The 21,932-nt window shown below is 32.2% G+C and overlaps 2 protein-coding genes across 3 annotated transcripts in view; both read right to left on the bottom strand.

Moving 5' to 3' along the window:
• Positions 1–872: 872 nt before the first annotated feature.
• Positions 873–21,932, bottom strand: part of LOC106710332 (gamma-aminobutyric acid type B receptor subunit 1) — a 40,489-nt gene continuing 19,429 nt past the window's right edge. Inside the window, exons 2-16 of one of the 2 annotated variants that reach the window (XM_045686381.1) lie at positions 12,722–13,354; positions 11,863–11,997; positions 11,168–11,338; positions 8,883–9,099; positions 7,560–7,728; positions 7,326–7,441; positions 7,125–7,252; positions 6,907–7,048; positions 6,611–6,761; positions 6,230–6,470; positions 5,285–5,492; positions 4,789–5,045; positions 4,312–4,449; positions 4,033–4,102; positions 873–924 (exon numbers count right to left, since the gene is read on the bottom strand). In XM_045686381.1, the coding sequence (XP_045542337.1) occupies positions 902–924; positions 4,033–4,102; positions 4,312–4,449; positions 4,789–5,045; positions 5,285–5,492; positions 6,230–6,470; positions 6,611–6,761; positions 6,907–7,048; positions 7,125–7,252; positions 7,326–7,441; positions 7,560–7,728; positions 8,883–9,099; positions 11,168–11,338; positions 11,863–11,997; positions 12,722–13,339 (2,784 nt within the window). In that variant the 5' untranslated portion in view covers positions 13,340–13,354 and the 3' untranslated portion in view covers positions 873–901. Of the gene's footprint in view, positions 925–3,832; positions 4,103–4,311; positions 4,450–4,788; positions 5,046–5,284; positions 5,493–6,229; positions 6,471–6,610; positions 6,762–6,906; positions 7,049–7,124; positions 7,253–7,325; positions 7,442–7,559; positions 7,729–8,882; positions 9,100–11,167; positions 11,339–11,862; positions 11,998–12,721; positions 13,355–21,932 lie in introns of those variants that run through there. The other variant, XM_045686380.1, reaches the window with a different exon arrangement.
• LOC106710316 lies at positions 14,516–15,433 on the bottom strand. Its single transcript, XM_014502333.2, has 2 exons — positions 15,190–15,433; positions 14,516–14,844 (listed from the first exon to the last, which is right to left on the bottom strand). Exons 1-2 carry the CDS (start codon positions 15,407–15,409, stop codon positions 14,516–14,518), a joined length of 549 nt encoding a protein of 182 aa, XP_014357819.2. The 5' UTR covers positions 15,410–15,433.

Below are 21,932 nucleotides of genomic sequence, written 5' to 3'. Positions count from 1 at the left end.
GTTTTTTTTTTACATAAATTATTCGTTATATAGGATGGATTATAATCAAATTAGTAACATTAACTGTTAACAATTTTTTAAAGTATAATCTACAACATTTAACAATTTTTGTTGATTTTTATTTTGTCAACTTTTTTAATAGTACTGAGCAAATATCATTTTTAATCAAACTGAAATTATTACATATCATATCTATGTATGTTATATTACTAATAGTCTCATATCTATTTTTCACTACAGATTCACTATGTGAAATAATACACGAACACTTTGTCTTGTGGTTTACTAAATTATCATAATTTCAGGTACTGATTTTTTAAAATTAATTCAAATATATAAAATTCTATTATTACAGCGTTTGATTTTTTTTACTTTTTCAACTGACAGTTGATAACATATTGAATAATATAAGAATAATTTAATTTCTAACATAAATATTAATTCTAATACTTTTAACATTTCATATGGAAAATGTAACAATAAATATATAATATATTTTCATGACATATATGTTTATTAATTTTCCTATTTAATTTTAATTATCGGTAAATCATTGAAATTGTAACACCACAAAACAAAATGTTTATGCATGCATTTTTTTATAAAACATCATTAATATATTATTGAACAAACGACGTAACATTAAAATAACGATTTTTAAAAATCAAAGTTACATAAATTCTAATTTCACTTAATCCCTAACTTCAATGTTTACATTTTCTGACATTCGTTGACAAATTAAAACATACTTTCATTTCATTAATTCGTTATTAAGGATTATCTAATTTTATAAGAACACTTCACACTTAATCTTAAAAAAGTTTTAGTAAATAAATCTACGTAAAATAACTATTAAGAAAAAAAATTAAAATCGTCAGTTATCGATGAGCCACGCAAGCGACTAGACGTGTTCGTCCTGTACATCTGTCGAGAGAGAAAAAGAACATTTTAGTTATACTTCAAAAAGTTTTAATAACATTAACGCTAAAACGTCTATGCTTCAAATACGGTTAAGTACAAAATAAAAAAGCATAACCTAAAATAATTTCGAATTTAAAAGAAAAATAAACTTTGATAAGCACGCAAATAAAAAATCTATGAAATATTAAAGTTACGTTTTAATTAATTTACATATTCTTGAACAAACATAAAATAAAATTAAAAAGCATTAATTTTATCATTAAATCGCGTGAATTTATGGAATTAATATCATTTTTCTAGTAAACCAAAAAAATATTGTAAATTAATCCAGTTTTATTATAATCAAGACATTTAAGTTGTATCTAAAAATATGCACAACTTTAATAACAATTGCATTTCATTCATGCAAGAAAATCTCGTTACCCAGCATATTGTAGAATTGTTAAAGTACTTTAATTGAATTTTAATGAATTAAAAAAAATTAGAAAATATAAACGATTGTAAAGGTAAAATTTTCAATGAAAATATTTGTATTGCAATTATGGCCATACGTAATTCTCTTAATGTCGGACTGACAACCCTGGCAACTTGTAAGATTGTAAGACAGACAAACATGTGTAGAAAAGTTCTACCTCCTTGTGAATGTATTTTGGCTATCATATTCTTTGAAATATAAAATTGATAACGCGCATATATTTAAGATTATTTTAATACTACGAGTTTCACATCTCACAGTAAGTCATTTAAAAAAAAGTTCCAGATAAAAGTGATACTACATAGCTGACAGTGACCGAGTGCAGTGGGGGGGGGGGGGAGGGAGACCATGCAATGCATCGGAGAGAGCACAACATTGTAAGTAAAGGGACTACAGACAATCGGAAAATATCTTCGAAATCACTACTTACGTCACAATCGTCAAACGTACCTATAAATTTAGCGATAGAAAAACACTATCGTAGCTCAATGATCTTTTTCTCTTCTCGAAAAAAAAAACAATTTAGTAAAACAAATTTTAAGCCAATTAATGAATAAAACAATTTTTATAATGTTTTTATTGAATAGATTACAATTATCTATCTTAAATACAAAACAATTGTAAACATAGTTTCAAGTATGTGTTAACGAGATTTGACTGCATGAATTAACATCACAAAAATAAAAGTGTTTATAAAATAGCATAAAATAATGCTTTCATGAAATATTAAAATTATTATGCTACGTGAACGAGCAAAAACCTTGTACAAGGAATTATCCGGCAATGATTTAATCTAAACTCTATCTAATGATTTATAAATTGTGCTAATAAATTATGAACGTGATAAATTTGAAGACATTTTGCAACAATTTTTTATTTTATTAAATATTAAAAAGCATAAATTTAAATCGTTGTAGCGCATCTTAATAATAACAGTTGTTTATAAGATTCAGATTTTATCAATAACAGGCTAAAGTACGAAAACTTGACAAGAAAATAGCTACAAATTCAGTAATCATGTGATGTTTACAATAGTTTAGCATGTTTTATGAATAGAACACATATTACTAGAAGTATCTCTAAGTCAGTCTAGTGGGAATTTATAGGTTAAAGATATTTACAGATGTCAGGCTGATCTTGTGCAATCATTACGAGTGAGGTAGAATGAAGACATTAGGTGTGGAACATCCAAATTCGATAGGGAGAGAAGAAATTTCACTTCGAGCTTAATAATTAAATATACACTATTTCTATTGAATAGATAACAATTAAATTCAATGAGACTAATGATTTATTTAGTATTAAGCAAATTTTCTGATAAATTTATTGTGGTACTGATTGCTTAAAGTTCAATTAATAATTGTGTTTAACTAATTTACCCTTACATTCAAACTCGTTCTGTATTCACCAATTTTAAAGGAACTATTGTTTTTTATTAAGGAGAATATATTATGTCATATTCATTTAATAATCGAATTACTTTTTTTGTAGAATACAAAATATTTTTACTGCTTTTTAGAGACAGTTATTATGATCACTTATTTGTATTTTCCGAAATCCTATTGGATTTTAACCACCTTTATTTAACAGTAAAATTATTTTTAAATTAATTTTCTTAATAGATTTTTTGTTTTCTTTTACTTACACAAAAACTTCACTTTAGTCATTTCAACATTATTTTTTTTTCATCAAATCATTTAACTTAAAGATAATTGTTTAAATAAGTTGTATAATGTAAAATATGTGACATTGAAGGTTAATTTTAATAGGAGATTGAATTGAAAGCTGCTATTCGCAGTGTATGGAAGTGAACATGGGCTGAGTTATCACATTAGACTTTAGAAAAACACAAAGTGCATTTACTTTTACGATAACGTGGAGTCTAATTCGGAAAGTATTCAATTGATTTATATATTCCTTAAATTTAATTTAATTTAATCACTGAATTTACATTTAATATAACGACAACGTTTATAAATATTTTAATTATTGCATAAAATTTAAAATCGTACAACCAATTTTACAATTTATAACAGGTTTAAAGAAGAATAGAGTAATGGGATGCGCGATTGCTCGAATGGTTCAGGATTAGGATTTAAAAAAAAAAAACAAATCCAAGATGAAAAATCATTCAAAAGACGAGATAAGATATAATTAAATATCATCATGGATTAAATCATGCCCGTTACTTTCGACTATTTAGCAGTAAGGACTAATTATTAAATTATTCAGGCCCTGGAAATTTTTTAAAGAATTGCAATGAGGATAATTTTGCTTGCGAAGTATTTTGATTCTATTTGTAGGCACAAGGTTGGAAGTATTAATAATTTGCTAAAATTTTAATTAAAAAAAATAACTGCTACTGAATTGCTTTGACGAGCATGACTTTATCCAACAAAAGAAAAACCAAAAAGGAAGATTAGTTAGTAGTGTGGACCATGGTTTTCGTAACTCCAAAATTTGGTCGTAATTTGCGAAAAAAGGAAGAAAAGGAGTTTATAGATAGCTCTCTGAGAAATCGAGATCGGAGACGGAAGCGCGCGAGGATCGCGTGTAGTTGGTGGAGGTGCCGTAGTCGGAGGTAGCGGTAGCGAGGTCGGCCAACACGCCTCCGCCTCCGCCTCCGCCGCCCGTACCTTGCGTCACGTCCGCTGCAGCCTCCCGCTCCGCCAGCTTCTGCTTCAGGACGCGAATACGCTCTTCCTTCTGCGAATTTTGAACACTTAATAATTCCAAGTCTCTCTCAACTGTGATATTTCAAAGGTAAATAATTATAATTACTATGATTTAAGATGTAATTTTTTTTTAATTATTTTTTCTTGGGTTTTGTTGTTAAAAATAACACAAATCAAAATTTACGATTTCGTACAAAGAAGCAATTTTGAGCTGTGCTAAAACACTAAGTACCACAGTACCTGTGCAATAAGCTTTTGCAGCTCTTCGTTTTCTTTGACAAGTTCCCGATACCGCTCCTCATCAGCAGGAGTGGAACCGGAACCCGATCCGCGTCCACTCTCGGCGCGCTCAGTTGGATGTCGTATGACTTCTATAACCTTTTTTACAAATAAATATTTAATTTTAACATGTGCATTCACACATTTTGCCATTTGGTCTACGAAACATCCCTGTCACATTTAAGAAATTTATCGCCCTCTACCAAAGTTGAATTTAAAAAGTAATAGGTTATATTCGATTTTTATTAGCCGATGATAGTATAGATGATCAGTGTTAGTGATATACGCGATGGAATATCAAAAATATTCTATTATTCAAGAAAAAATGTTTTTGGGCTACAAATAATAATTATTCCAATTATTAAATCGAATAACTTACGTGCTTAATTTGCACCTATCATTGTACGGATAGTACAGTGGAATACGCGGAATACGCACCTTTGGAATGAATATTAGAGCCATGCTAAGGAAACAACAAAAGACGATTGCGAGGGACACAAAAGCGAAGGCGGCATCCTGCTGACTCGCAATCACTAGTGTAACGGGAGCCGTGATGAGGCACAATACGACAACATTGTAAATGCTCATCCCGACGTATCTCGAATCATTTATTTGGCGGATCTTAACCGATCTCGTCTCGTAAGCTAGGAATAGACCGAATACCAAAACAAGGCCCTTGTAGCCGTACATCACACCTAAAACAAAAGGAATATTGTAGGATTTCTATTTGAACTAACGTGTGAAAACTACTTAGTGTTAAAAATTTAGTAAATACATGGAAAGTATTCTTTTACGATTCGGTATGTTAATTAATATTAAAAATCATTCTCTAATTTTGATAAAAATTATTTTAAAAATTACATTACAGAATGACTTTATAAAGAAACTAAGACCATAGCTTTTAACACTTCTTAATCGACTTTATTTGTCTCACCTAGCCATATAGTATTATGTTCACTCTCGCAGTGTTCAAGCTCAGGTCTGATGTGTACATCGTCATCATGATGTCTCGGGGCCTCCAATGGAAAAGTCTCTACGCGCCTCTGCAATGGGTCTCGCAGCTGCCATGCCGTAAGCAACACAAAGTCCACCACTAGCAAACCACCGACCATTGTGTATAACTTCCAGCCATGTACGCGTTTCTATATGAACAAAAGAACATTGGTCAAAACCTACTTTTAAATTAAGACAATATCAACCTATAGATAAATATAATTTTTCTTGACATGTATATCATAGTCCCTTAGGAATCAAAGTATAGAAAAGCAAATTTCGTTTGGTATTAAAAGAATTGTACTAGATAATGTAACACATAAAAGACTGTGTAAATCTGATTTTAAAGCACCAATTTTTTTTATTCAATGGTTTCTTGCACAGACTTTATTTGATTCTATTAAAGAAATATTTTTTTTCTCAAATAATAAAATCTATCTTATTCCCAATAAAGTAAGAAACCTTCAAACCAATATTGTGTATAAATCCGTTGGAAACTTATGAACTTAAGAACCTCCCGGGATATCGAATTTATTATTCCCCTTAAACTTTATCAAAGTAACTGAATTGCCGCTTGAGATTTTACACCACAAGGAAAAGATCAAAGCGCATTCGGATATATTATTTTAGTTAGTCTTACAATTTTACTAGTATCCAACGATTTTCAAGGGAAGTCTTATTTAAAGCGTTAATTGCAGAGATTGTACTCAAAGGCTAGTTAATTATTTTACCAAAGTCATTTAATGATAATGACTTAAATAGCCTCTTAATGCAGATTTCTAAATCCACACTAAGGAATTCCCTTATTAACCATTTAACGGCTCTTAAGTAGGGCAGTCGCATTGAATGTAATTGAATTAAATGAAATGAAATATTTGCTTAATACCTTGGTTTCTGTTTTGGGCTTTGTCGTATGTCTATGCACACGCCACACTTTTGTGAACATAGCTCCGTAAGCCATGGAGAAGCCAATGGCAAGGAGCCAAGCTCGAGCCGCACAGAGTCCCGTGTAGTGCTGCGGAGTCACCCAGCGGCCGTCTATGCCAAGCGCGATCGCGGCGCCCAAACACACGCAGCAACCGCACAACATCACAGTGTTACAAGCTGGATGAGACCACTGAATGACCCTGTAGTTGATAACATCGATATAATAAAAACAACCAAAACTTAAGCTTAAGCTTTTAATATTAGAGATTTTATGTCTGACTTATGATTCATTGAGGAATAAATTTTGATATAGATTTAAATATAATTATGATTGCGCTACCTTCTATGCATGTGCATCGTATTAAATACGATCAATCCGATAGCTGCCAAAATCCCAGCTATACAAAGCGCTGTCATACAAGCGAATAGTGGTAGAGAAACAGTACGCAGTTCATTTACCACTACTGTCCGATCTGGAGGTACTTTACCACCTAACAAAGCACAGAAAAAACTAATTAACATGATATATAACATTTATTAAGTAAAATCGAATAGAACTTTTATAAAGTCAAAAACTTTTTTTAAAATTGAGTGTATGCAAATTGATTCGGATATTTGTTAAATAAAAGTACTTACCAACCCACTGTTCTTTATCTAACCAAGTAAGGTTATCAGCTTGCGTATCGTAATATCCAAGCTTCACGTAATGATTGTTAGAAAGTTGTTCTATTTGAGTGAGTGCTATTCGGTCTCCTTGCGATGAAAAAGCAACCAATCCCTATTAAAAAATATGTCATCATAACTACTTCATGCTACCAATCGTTACCACAACAACAAACTTTCTAAAGACTTACAGAAACGCCCAAAAACGATGTTGAATTAATTGCTTCGTAGATATCATCAGCAATTTTTTTATTGGTGTAAGTAAAGTTTTTCAAGCTTAAACCGTTCTTCTCCAATTTCTCCATAGTCTTATTGAAAGCTAGAAGAATAAATTTTGATTATAGAATCCAGAATAATTTTATCATTAGTTAATGATATCGGCAGAATGTTACCGAGTGCGACAGCCCAAACAGCGTCGTATGCTAAAGGTGCTTCTTGATAGCCTTCTGGAAATCTTTCACCATCGATGTCGTAACCAGCTTCTCTAAGAGCTTCATTTAAACGAGACCTGGTTACAAAATTATTTGATATTGAAAATACTTTGTTTAAAGAAACAAAATTACCAAAGGAACTATTCCATATTTTACATATGTGAACGAAACTGCACAATAAACTGATTTGTTTACCTAAAATCTTCAGATGTCATTCCAGATATAGTAGTCTGATTAGCATTTTGGTTCCACATAAGAGCTTCTGTAGTCAAATGGCCCTCGGCCGCTTCCCGCATCTGTTCCACAGTACAGTCTATGCCTTCGCGTTCTAAATTTGTCTCGAACCAATTATCCTCATACCAACCTATGGTATTAAATAAAGTTATAAATTAATGGAACATCATTTCATATTCAATTAAAGCAACCACGAATATTTATGCCTTAATAATTTAGATACAGAGTTTATTTATATTTTGATAGTTCAGTTTTATCGTGCATTCAATAAATAAAGTTCAACACCACAAAGTGAACTAAATCACTATGAACTAGGTAGTTTGGGAGTGAGCCAGAGTGTATTAAGATATGAAAATTGGATCCCCGCTTTGTTTAAAGTGAGTTAACACAGAGTTAGTTCATTAATATGGATATGAACTTGATATATCAATTATTTCGTTTCACTGAATATAATATCTAAGAAAAATATTAAAAAAAATATCAGACATTGCAGGATCTTTCAGTACGAAACCTAAAATTAATTAAAACTTTTTCGACTAAAAAGAAATAAGAAATGTGGCTCAATTTAATTCTAGATTTGTCATATCTTATGCTGAAATTATTTCGTCTTGTTTGTTTAAAACTGTGAAACTAGACATGGATATGAGCGTAATGAAGTAACTTGTTAGGCTAACATCAGTTAGGTGTCTCATTGTAGCGAAATAGCGGCATAATTTAATTAAATCTCGCAAGGTGTGGCGCAGCGGTATTACCCACAGTTAAACATGAAGTTATATAAAACCGACGGTACGCAATTTATAAAGTAAAACAGCAATAAATAGATAGAATATTATACAGATTGGAATAATTTTAATATTGATTATTTATTTCATAGCAAGGATTCTGAAAGGTCTTATCAATTTTGATTACCATTTTCTTTTGTTAACTGTGACTTTAATTTGATTCTGAATTATATGTCAACTAGCTGTCACTGCGACTCCATCCGCGCCGAAAAAAAAAGAAACTTAATTAGTAGCCTTTGTGTTCTTCTAGACGATATTCTATATCCATGCCAAATTTCAGCCAGATCCGTTGAGTCGTTCTGAATTCCTTCAAACAACCGCCCATTCATCCATCCATCGATCTAAACATTCGCATTTATTATCTTGACAAGATTAAATTGACAAGATTTTTGTTTATTGGCAAGGCTTCTAGAAACTAGCGTATAGCATTATTTCTTTCAATGTTTCTTATTAATTATTTACCTTTGACACTATGGATGTTCTCGTTTTGATATTTACTTACCAATAAAAAACCAAACGTAAGATTTTCCGTAGAGACGGTGTTTATATACTTCGCATAGGACACGTCGCGCGGCCACCACATAGAACAATCCCACGATCACTCGAGCGTCCTGTCTTCGTAGATTGCGTACTGCATCGCTCGGGTCCGAAAGGAAAGACTGTCTGGTCACAATCTCTATACCCGACTTCTTACAATGTGCCTCTAAATCATCAACAGTCTAAAACAAAATTAAAAAATCTAAATCACCTTTTTATTCCTTCTACACTGTGTACACACTACATGTTTTTCCTTATTTTAAGTTACACAGAGAAGTGGCAAGAGCATCATATCATAACAATCAACACATATTTAGCGAGCCGTTTATCTATTTATATTTTCACGATAAGGCTAAGGTTTCACCTCAGCTGGGTAATGAACCCAAGACTAGCTAGTAATTTAAACTGCAATGCTAAGGGTCTTCTAAAATCTTAATAAATGTTTTGAGCTTTAATAAGATAAAGTTATTTAATTAATTGAAAATTTTGAACTTCGTTAAAAGTTTAAAATGTGTTAATGGGATTTGCAAAAAGAAAATTAATTCTTATCTTAATTGGTTCGTTAAAATTAATAATATTACATAAATTCTTTGAATTTATTCACTTATTAAACTTAGGTTCCCTGAAAAAATGTAAAGACTATTACGATACATACATTTGCGCGAAAAATATCAGCCTCCTGAGTTAGTCGGGTAACAGTAAGACCAATAAATATGTATGCAGTATAATATAAAATTCTTATATACCTATATTCTGAAAAAGGCTCATTTCCACCAACACATTAGTTGAAGGTATCACTGAGTCGTTAAATAAAGTATACGACAATGTAAAGTATAATAATAAGAAAACGGGATATAAAATAGATGTGTTTGTTACATTGTGCACTAGGGTGGCCCAAAAAAATAAAATTTTTGTTTTTTTCGATTCTCGTGTGAAAATATGTGAGTTTACTATGTTTTAAGAACCTCCACCAAAGGACAGGTTAAAAAAAAATCTTAAAAGGTCGCTCAGAATTTTTGAAAAATTCCAAAATTGCCGAAAATCAGATTTTTTTTGTTTTAATTTTTTTTTTCTCGTCATGTCATCTTTTTAAGTGTAAAATAATATAAAGATTCTGAAAATTTGACGTCAAAATTTTATTTTCTAAAGGTCGCTCCGAATTTTTATAAATTTCTCTTTTAAAAAGATATAAAGTATTTACCTTGGAAATTTATAAAAATTCGGAGCGACCTTTAGAAAATAAAATTTTGACGTAAAATTTTCAGAATCCTTATATTATTTTACACTTAAAAAGATGACATGACGAGAAAAAAAATTAAAACAAAAAAAAATCTGATTTTCGGCAATTTTGGAATTTTTCAAAAATTCTGAGCGACCTTTTAAGATTTTTTTTTAACCTGTCCTTTGGTGGAGGTTCTTAAAACATAGTAAACTCACATATTTTCACACGAGAATCGAAAAAAACAAAAATTTTATTTTTTTGGGCCACCCTATTGTGCACAAAGTACCCTCATTGTTGTGTCGCGTGCAAAGACATTTAAAAAATATAAAGACCGGACTTGAACAACACTAATCTTTTGCGCTGGTTCTATCTCTGCTGTCAAGTTTGACAGACATCATAGACATTTGCCAAAATTGTAAAGGGCCCCCTCTGTTAAATAGTGTTATAAAATACATATATCCATCCTTCGTGTTCTTTACAAACTAATAGAGATAACATAAACATAATAAAATATGTTTAAAAGTGTTTTGGTAGTGGAATATCACGGTTAGAAAGTTTTACGTTCAAAATGCGCAATTTACTTTAAGAAAATACTCCTAATGATAATACTGTTATTATTACAAAGTCGTCTTCAATAACAAAATAATAGGTTTTTTGATATGTATTGCAATGTTCGGTATATTGAGTTGGAGCAAATTATTTTCAGGCCTTCGGGATAATGAAACTTCTTACTTGGAACACATTTCTTAGAATTATATGTGGTTATCCAATATACTTCTATGTGTTTCTTATAACATTTAATTAGATCTTAAACATAACTGATAGAGATATATATAATTTGAAAATCTTAACTCAAAAATTCAATATTTTCAATTCAACAGTAATTAATGCTTAAATGTAACAGTTTCTGTGTGTATATCAACCAAGTTACAAAGCTCAAACCGAACAGCATAGCAGAACAGAATTCTATGTAATTAGTAATGGGTTGAGGTTGATTTTTTTTTTAAGAATACCTATAACTAACTCACCGATATAAAAACTTCTTCAGCCTGTTGTAGTATAGCTATTCGGGACCAGCCGAATTTTTGCATTAGTTTAATTCTAGTAGGGTTGTGCACCGTCGCTGACGGATGGGTTCGGAACAATGTCGGGAAACGTGCGCGGTCCGATAGCGCCGGTGATGATGCACCATAACAAAGCTAGATAGAAGAAAAAAGTATGACAAACTTATCTTTGCGGTGGAGAAAATTCGAAAACTGTATTGTAATTCTAGTTATTACTATAGTATTTGTCAATCGCAGGCTGTCAATGCTATGGAATTGCACTGTCGGAGCATGTGTACGCACCCTTTTATTTCACTTGGAAAAAAACATAGATAATGATAACTTTTGGATACATATTTCGCAGTTTCGGTAGCAAAAATTCACACTGTTAGTGGTTGTGTAGCACAAAAAATCGATGTAAAACTATGTCTATTCATAATATTAAAAATGTATGCCTTGGTGGTTTGATTATTTTAAAAGAGAATGTTTCATTTATAATTAACTATTTATACATTAATTTTTATTGTAGTTTCCTTTATTAATGTTACTAAAATAGTTTTTATTTTATTCAACAAAAAATTTCAAAACCATATAAATTACACTTAAGTCGAAAGCTTAAGTAGTTAATGTCTCTTTTGGCGAGAAAATTGTTACTATTATGTAATGTAAGTAATACGTACGACCATTAGGTTCCACATCTTTGCGGCTTCGGCGACCGTGGTGCAAACTGTAGAACAACCGGCCAACAGCAACAACTTTTGCGGTGGATTGTATAACAAGTTGTACATTACACTTGCACCAAGCCCTGGTTCACACTGACAACGGAAACATTTATGTAAGATCACATTTTATAATATTAGTAAGGTTTCAACTACTACAATTGTTACTATATTTGTCTTCTATTTCAATCCAAATTCGAAATATTTTCATGATAGACAAAGTTTACATTTTTTCCTCAAACTTGAAAATTCTGAAATATTTCCGGAAAGACATTTTTTCTCACTAAATTCATATTGTAAGCTAGCCTTATTATATATACCACTTAAACAAAATATAGAAAATGTAAAATAGAATAATGGTCGCCACGTTTGAAATTTATCGTTCGTTTGTTTATTTGTTTTCTATAACTTCTTAAAGTTACTTTAATGAATTTTATGTTATGTTATATTGTTCTGTACTTAACAATGTGGAACGTAACTTGAAACGTCACTCCAATGACGTCATAGCGACGTGTTCATATAGTGAGTAAAATAATTTATGTCGTGTAATAATCTGATAAGACAAATGAGCACATTATAGCGTCACCGTTTGTTGTACCTACGTAAGAAGATGTTACGTACTTAAGTGCATGGAGGCGTACCTTCTACTACCAGTATTGTTATTAAAAAGCATTTGAATTCTTAATATCTTACTTATTATTTATTGTTAATATGAAATCTCATTGTTTCATTTTCTCATCTACCTTTACCGCAAGGACGCCCTTAGCGATCTCTTAACGACTTTTATAATGGCCGCAAGTAATATTTCTTTTCAGCTTACCTTACTGTCATTGCTGTGTAGTAGTAATTTAAATCCGGACAATAAATCAGATCTTGCGTTGACGTCAGCCAGTGCCAGTTCAGCGGCCGGCATGCAAGCCTGGCCGCCCTGCCAGCCTCCTTCGCCTTCCATAGGAAATATTCCGCCGATATGTAAATCATTATCAAGCCGACCCTCACTATATCGGTTGAACCCGCCCATATACAAAAGCAGTAACATTCGAGATTTCTTCACCCCGCTCCCTCTCCTTGCACAAATCCATTTTCCTATCTTATAAATAAAACACTTGGCAACAACGAATAATTGCACTAAAGCATTAACTAACGATTTAAGATCGTAATGCAATTTACTAGTTCGTAAACTAAGGTATTTATTCACAGTTGTTTTTAATTTGACTAAAGGACGCTTTGTATAGTGAAAGTTTACGCGCACTCTGGTGGATGCGATTATTTTAGTGTACATGAGCGCGATCGCCCATACGAATGGTACAAATAGCCTAAGGAACGGTAAATTTCGTATGTAATGTGGCATCGAGTGAGTGGAGGGCGCGTGGCCCGAGCCGGGCCGGGTCATCGTTCGCGGCGAGGATATGCTGTCATTGTTGTACACCTCTCTCATTTTCCATTCTCCGTCCTGAAACAAGCAACAGGCTCCTATTATTGTCAGAAAATCTAGCCTGCTATAAATAAAAATATTGATCTTTAGCTGCCAATTTATGGTCTTATGATTACCATAAATATTCCACTTATTTAAAGGGGAATATTAACATTATGGATGGCTTTAATATGCTGTATTCTAGTATTTCTCAATAGTGAATAATTTTTTGGCACAATTTCATTAAAAATCCTTTTTTTTATCAAAAACGTTCGAAATAATTCTTCTAATTTTTATTCATAGAACTAAATTCGTAGACTAAAAAGTCTTAATTAGGTTCCTAAAACAAAAGAACTTTATCATCAAAATTCCCACTACAATTTTAACTCTGTACGTTGCTCATGGCAACATAGGTTGGTAGTATCTTTAGTTTCACGCAACAGACGCTAGTTACCAGACAGGCTGTAATGAGCAGTAGCTGCATCCTCCGTATACATGACAACCTCGCATTGTTCCCGACATGAATATCAAATGCTGTTTGCAGAGCCATCTGCCGTGTAACGTCTACATCACCTATCATACAACTTTGATTCCACAGGGTTATCCGACTTGCTTCGTTAAATATTCAAATGTCGAACGAATTCGAGATCAAAGGATGTATATTGCATTGCTTATCAGCAGAACGATCACAGAACATTGTATTTAGCATACATCAACCAGGTGTATTTTTTAGTTTTATTAACAGAAAATGTGCATATGATAAAGAAATATAGTCATAATGTGATAAATTTAGTAGTTATTGACCCGGCGACTGTAAAAGCCAGTTCTGTGTTGGTCACGTAATTTTGAAGTAAAATTAAATCACTAGTTAATCCGATTGGCGCGACTCCAACTTGATATCTTTAGATGAAGATCTGTGTATTCAAGCGTAATTGCAATATTTACTGGTTGCGAATTACTTTGTTTAACCAAAATATTTTAATCGTAATTTAATTATAATAAAATGCGTAATTCAACTTTCCGTTCTTCCGTTGCGTTGTCAAAATTTTTACATTATTGAACATTATGCATAAACTTTTATGTTTTTCAAAAACGTATATGTCTGCAGCCGTTATCAACTAGTTCTTTTCCAAGACTAACGCGAAATGAAAATAATAAAACAAGATAATCATATTGAAATGCTTTAAAAACTATTTATAATCATGGTTTCAAAATAACCGCTACAACTTTCGATCGTAACGTATTTTCTGTTTTAACTTTTTTCTTTTTCTTTAATTTCTTTTGCGTTTCTTCTTCCTTCACACTTATACCCTTTCCACCGAATTCACGATGCAAACTCCACGGCATAGCTAACGCTCCGATTCCGTGTCCTCGCATATCTCTTACGTTGAAACGATTCCAAGCGAAGCAACAGACCCTTATCTTATCTTTACAGCCGGGTACTTCGGTGAGGAAGCGAAATCCAGTGCAAAGTTTACTATCAATACAAATCCCTCCGAGGTTCCAACACGGTGTCGTCATCATCGACCCTGAAGAAAATCAATTGAGAATTTATAGAAGACATATATCTTGTTATATATCTGTTCTTTAGCGTATACTTGTATTAAAATGATCTACTTTTAACTCGACTGACAAAAGAGAGTAAAGCCCGCTACACACACACACACACACACGTGTGTTTTTCATATGTAAGTTTGTTGCTTTTTACTCGTATTTATGTCAGTTCTTTTGCAACTTGTTACCTGAACTGATTTTGACGAGTGAGACGTTACTCTCATATTTATATCTCCTGATTACTATATTAGTTTTAAATTAATAAACAATATTATTGATGAATTAAATTATTAACTACCAAAGAGTAAGAAAAGACGTACTTCGCGAGGAAGCAAGAGATGCCAGGGCGGTGTGGTACGCCAGTAATTCGGCTCGCAAATCCTCGTATTCCTCGTCCGCTGATAAATCCAAATTAGCATCTTCTCTTAAACCAGTTACCAGCTTCGTTCCAAACTCTTCACTACTTCTAACATCTTTAACATTTGGTGTTTGTTCTAATGAATTGTCGAACATCAACAGAACTAGAATAACTTCGAGCATTTCTGAAATTGTAACATTCTAACAAAAAATACAATCCAATATTAAAAATACTCAGTATGTGATTTTATTGACGCCGTATACATAAATTTCTCGATAACTTTTCTTATTTGGCTGCGAATAATTTTGATATAAACTCATGTTCATTGAAATATTGTATTTTAGATATTAACATAATGTTACATTTTATTTCTTTCTCCCGAAATCTAGTTCTAAATTCTGAAAGTGTTTTTGCAATTATATCGATTCAAATATAAGTTCAGAAATTTAACCTGAATTGTTTAAAAAAATCGTCCCTCTAGTTATTAACTAGCTATTTGAAAAAAATACCAATATATTTTTTCAAATGTTTCGGCAGTGAAAACTCATGTTATGATAAGATTATAACGGTATGGGTCGACATAATTTGAGAGATAAATCGTTCAGCAACGTTTAAACACTTTAATTATGTTGAATTGATCGCAAATGACACATATTTCACCGAAATGTAAATAATCAAAGTATCAGGTAATACGCATTGCACGTTTTAGTTAAGATTTTAATTAAATTCAATATAATTGTAGTGAAAATACCGTATTGGAAATTGAATCTGGTGATAATTGGAATAAGTTACATATCGTGAGACGTAAAACGTAATGTTTTTATGCAACGTAAAATAAATGAGATAAAGGCTCAAAGACATAGAGTATAATAGTTAAAGCGAATTATAATGTTATAAAATATTGTGTTTCATGTGAGGAAGAAGCAAGAAATAAAGGTATTCAAATAATAATACATGTCTAGCAAAAGTAATGAGATTGAATGTAGCTGGCTATATAGGTAGAGGAAGACCAAAGAAACTATGGATGGATTGTGTGAAAGAGGATATGCGTAAGAAGGGGGTAAATTCAGATATGACGGCTGATAGAGATGTATGGAGTAGTAGTACATACTGTGCCGACCCTCCATAGGGATAAGGGCAGGTTGATGATGAATACATGTCTAGCAAATAAAGTATTTACTTCAGGATTAATTTTCGTGGGACACATTACATTACACGTAAAAAATTCGCCTCATAATTTTTTTGTTGCACATTAATCACGGAGTTTCAGATAGACAGATAGTTCCAACATATTTACAGATGAAAAACAAATGAGGTTGTTTACAAAGGGAACTGGAAGTGTTTACATAAACTCCCGCCTGCCGGAGAAACTCGGTCGGAGTAAACAAGTAAAGTTTATACGTGGCCCAATCGATAAGAGATGCTACACCACTAAAGAATACCAATTCGTTACTAATTATATTCAAATTAAAATTAACATTAATTATTATACATTAAATATAATAGTACACTTTGTATTCAGTGACGTGTCCAAAATATTGTTACACATGTCATTAACGGCACGTGTTCAATTGCTTCGCCATCCCTGGTTAAGTGCTAAAATCTTCAGATAATTTAGTTACATCTATAAGAAAAATCTTTTTCTCTCCCTAAAAACTCAAAGGAGATGTCTGGAACCTGCGTTTTCTGACGTCATAAGAGTTATAGCGATGTATAAAAAAATAGTGAAAATGTATAAAACCTTTATAAAACCTATAATAACCGATAATGATGTATTGTTTTCAAAGACAATTTTATTTTGGAAGTTTGTTTAGGCAAATTATGTGTTTCTGATTTTCCTTAAAAAGGAAATTTCTTTAGAAAGAGGTACAAACTTTTTGCTTCATGTATTAATGTGATGTATACAACATTTTTGTTTAAAGCAATTTAAAACAAAACGGCAAAAAGATTAAAAACAAATACAACTCTTCGTATCCAATTTAAATAAACATTTTTATCCAACTAACGCGGAAAAATGTGTTTAATATAAAAATTTGGCGAGCACAGCCGGCCACCGCATTTTGAGAAAATTGTTTACTTAATACATATAGCCCATAGAGGGCGCTGGTTTAAAATAAGGGTGGAGGCACACGACACAGCTGGCACGCCGGCATTTGTTCACTTTGAAATAGGGCCAATAACTGTAAAAGTTTTCTCCCTCGCTGTATCATTTATTCAGTGGCCTCGTATTTTATTAGCTGCTATAATTGGCATATAAAACCGCTAATATTCTTTGAGAATAAATGACTTTATTCATTAAAGGCACGACTATTTGAATAGCTCGCTGAATTTGTTCCAATTCATACTTTGGAATAAAAATGCGATCTTTTTTTATTGCTTTTAGTTACTTGAAATTGAAAACGTTATTCGTTGGTTTCAGTGGAGATCTATTTTTTAAATGTTTAAACCATTAGTTCATTAAATTGTTTAAACTTTCGTGAGACATTATAATAAATTAATTAAGAACGGCTTAACTCATTTATGATCTTCCGGTGACGGCACCGACTATTTCGGACCCGTCGAGAGCCCATCTTCAGGACGAGTGTTTATTTTGAGATCTTCGCGAAATTTGATCTTGCATAAAGGTTGGAAGCTGCTATTTTTTCATTAAAGAAGATCGAGCAACTATGTATTTTCAATTTTAATTTGTCATTAAATCAATTACTTATCTCACATCACACATTTTTAACAAGGACAAAGTAAACTTCGATGGAAGATATCGATATTGTAAATATTAGCTTTCAATTAAAAAGAAATTGGCCTACCCGTTTCAGTGGCGTGTTTGTGCAGACCCAACGGTAAACAAACCAAAGGCTTCAAACTATTATTACTTTTCGTTCGGGAAAGAAGAAAGCAAAATAAAGTTCTAAACATAGAAATTGAATCGTACAATATTCTTTTTAAAAATAAATAGAACTAAAACAAGCACATACTTTTAAGGTTTTCATTGAAACAAGAAAAATTTTCTATATAATTTCTTCTTGAAATACAAGTTTGATCAAAACCATCTCATGTCACATTAAAGTTTTAACAAAATAAAATCTTCATTAGAAAATTTGGAGCTATGTACATTGTACACATACAAGGTATCATCACGATCAGCCATTACCTGCTTACTGCTGGGCAAAGGCCTTACCCAATGGATTCAATTACTATTTAATAAATATAGAGTTAAACAAATTGAGTAACTACTTATTCATAAATGTTTTCACAATCGTCTGAAACGTTGTGGAGCAAAAAGTTTGCACACTCTTCAATTTTATTGAAGGTCAAAGATGGCAGACTTCGCATCAAGTATCGACAGGCGCGACACAAATCGATGTAACACAAGTATGGCTTGTTCTTGGCCCAATTTCCATGCAATCACGTCAATGTTTTTTATGAGCGGTATAAAGTATGGCGCGGCAAGCGAGTCATTTTCTAAATAGCTTACCCTACCAAGGCCAATGCTGTTAGAAGTCTGAACTTGTGGTTGCTGTACAGACAAACAACTCGTTTTGAGCTAACGGTATTTGCTGGATAATGGCGATATTATTTATTAACACGTTAACTGCGGATTGAGGCAGAACAGGCCCAAAGCGTGACTTCTCGCTGGTGCGGCAGTCAAAATCGGGTTGTTTCGCTCTGTGCGGGAGGCTACTAGATCAGTATTTCTATGAGTACGACAGAGTCAAATATATAGAAATGTTTCTCTTGCGATATCTAGCCCAATGGCGTAATTAGATAAAAATGAGGTCCTACAGGCCCCAAACGCACTGAAAAGAAATTAATTACGCCTAGTGCGGATTGAGGTCAAATCTATCTCAAAATTTGTAGGCCTCATGGCCGCACTGCACGAAGCGCGGGCGGCGCGGGCGCTGCTCATCCTAGCTTAGTGTTGTGGAAAGTTTCGATAACGTTTCGAGTTTCGAGGACGTTTTGGCAGGATTTATTAAAAATTGAGCGTAGAACTTTATTTTAAAATCCTTAACGTTTTAAACCAATAATACCAAATAAGTCAGATGAAGTACTCATCTGACTTATTTGAAAATGTTTATTGGAGTTATGAGAAACTATGTTGACCTCGGTAAAAATTTTACTTATACCATACAAAACCTAAATTACTGCAACTTTGAATTTTAAGGGGGTGGCCTTTGTCTATGATGAACCAAAAGTGCATAAATCGGACACAGAATGTATTTACAAGCCAGAAACACAACACTAAAAGCCAAGCTACTATTAACTAATTCTACTTAAATAGCACGATTAGTACGTCTTATACTTAATATAATATTCGCACGCACGCACATTCACCACTAACAATACTCAATTATCATCATTATTTTGTTTTGCAAATGGGTGTTGCCTTAAAATGTGTGCTCAGTTGTGGATTATTCTTCACTGTTATTTTAAGCAAGTCACAGTTCCATTCGAAGTTTAGTCCATAGTGGCAATTTTTACCATTGTGTGCTGATCATCGTTTATGTACAGAGAACGTTGAATGTTTTTGCTGATGATCTAAAATATATATTTTATTCCAAGATTTCCTATCGGCAGATGTGCTGATCATTTGTTCCAAAGAGATGGTCAAAGAAAGCGCTGCGTAGGTTGCTACGAAAAATTAAGATTGACATTTAATGGCACGCAAGCTGCTAAGAAAACTAAAAAATTTGTGACTTTTTGTGTCCAGTGTGACAAATCTTTTTGTTTACCATGTTTTAATGAAAAACATTTTCTGTGATTAATACTCAATAAACATTTATCGTAACTACAACTCTCTTTTAATCCCATCACTAGTCGAGGCATTAATTGACCTTCCTTTCAGTGCGATTTGAGGCAGAACCGATGACAAATTTTTAATTTTACTTTATTCATTAACGAAACGTCCTAACTCCAGGCGAAGCTAGATTCATATTATGCACATATTTAAGTTCATAAGAGTGAAGTTTCAAGCAAATATCGTCTAATTTGGATTTTTTAAAAATGTTTTTCGAAAACATAATTTTGTGAGGCAGGAGAGGCCTCAATAGCACTGGAAAAAAGTTCAACTTTGCCACGAACAGGCCTCAAACGCACTGGCTGAAAGTTCCGCCAAAATGGCCTCGCAGTTAACGTGTTAAATAAAAAAAAAACTACTATTTCTGTGATTCAACAAAAGTTAGTATTGATAACATTAATGTATTTTTTCTTCAAGTTTCTTATTGGTCTTTTGTTTTTTTACGTAAATTATATGATACGACGATTTATACATGTATCGATGTTATTACTTATGCCATTGTTTTTCTTTCCATATTCATATAACATAAGAAAAATAATGATATCATTTCATAACATTAGAATTGTCAGAATATGATCTATGAATCTTGGGTCGCAATTCTATACAAGCGAATTACATTACTTTTCGATAGAAAATGTATTCAGGTCAAAATCGAAAGGCTTTTACCACGCAAATATCTGCGAGTATGACTCCCGCGATAAAAGCTGATGTAATACAATTATGACTTATTCTTGACCCAATTTCCTTGTCACGACAGTTTTTACGAGTTACAGTCGTGCTGACGAAAGTAAAAGTAAAACTACATTTTCCAAGTAACGATCACGAAGGTCAGTTACATTAAGCTTCAAGTTTTTCACATCACAGGTCAAATTAAGGCCGTTTTTTACTCAATAGAAAGTTAATGAGGTTACGTAGATCATTTTCTTTGTCATTACGTCGAATTTAACTGAATGTTTTGTTTATCATTTTAGTTACTATTACTACAGTATATAAAATATTAAAACAAAATTGCTAATTTGGTTTTATTACTCTTAGGAAAAGAACTGTTTAAGCAAATTGGTTCCTTGAACAAAAACACTGGCCAGTTTCCTCAATAACTGGCCAGCGAGAATTATGCTCCATTTTTGCTTTCTTTTTATTACATTTATTTTTTCATTATTACTCCGACGCCACAAAGGGCCAGCGTACAGATTTACGTTTTTATATGAACTAGAGTTCTTTGTAAATTACAACATTACACATTTTTTACTATTACAAACAGAATTGATTTACCAATCATATACCTGTTTATAAAAGAGTATCTAATAAAAATACTTCCACTACAATTTGTGAACTAAATCAATCATCAAATGTTCATTGCTCAAAATTGAGGAGATTTTTTTTCACACACTTTTTAACACTCTCCGGTACAAAAATGTAATTTGCCTTACATTAGTGAGTCGTTCTATTTAATCACTTTGAGTATTTATAGTTTTTATTGGCATTGGTCCAAGTTGAAACAAACAGTATCGAGATAGAAGATTGTCTAACAAACAGATCGATCATGTTGTGCAAACTTTTTCGTTCGCTACTTCGACACTCATGGGATTTCAAGGTGAAGTTTAATACCATAATTAGCGCGATATCAAGTAAATAATTTTACTATCATATCACTTAAAAATAACTTAAAAATTTGTTTATTTTAAATGCTGTTAGAAGGTATGTATAAATAATAATTAGATTTGTATAATTTATAAATATAACGTCTTGGTCTAATTCAACCATTCTATTTCATTCAACATTTAAAACAGTAATTAATAGATACAGTATTAAAAAGGACTAATATATTTTTTCATTGTACCTTAACAAGAACTGTCGTGATGTTAGCCTTTTTCCGATTTCACATTTAAGGCATGTTTCATTGAATTTAT

This window comes from Papilio machaon, chromosome 3 (assembly GCF_912999745.1).
Source record: "Papilio machaon chromosome 3, ilPapMach1.1, whole genome shotgun sequence".
Lineage (NCBI taxonomy): Eukaryota > Metazoa > Arthropoda > Insecta > Lepidoptera > Papilionidae > Papilio > Papilio machaon.
This window is presented reverse-complemented; position numbering and strand designations above follow the sequence as displayed.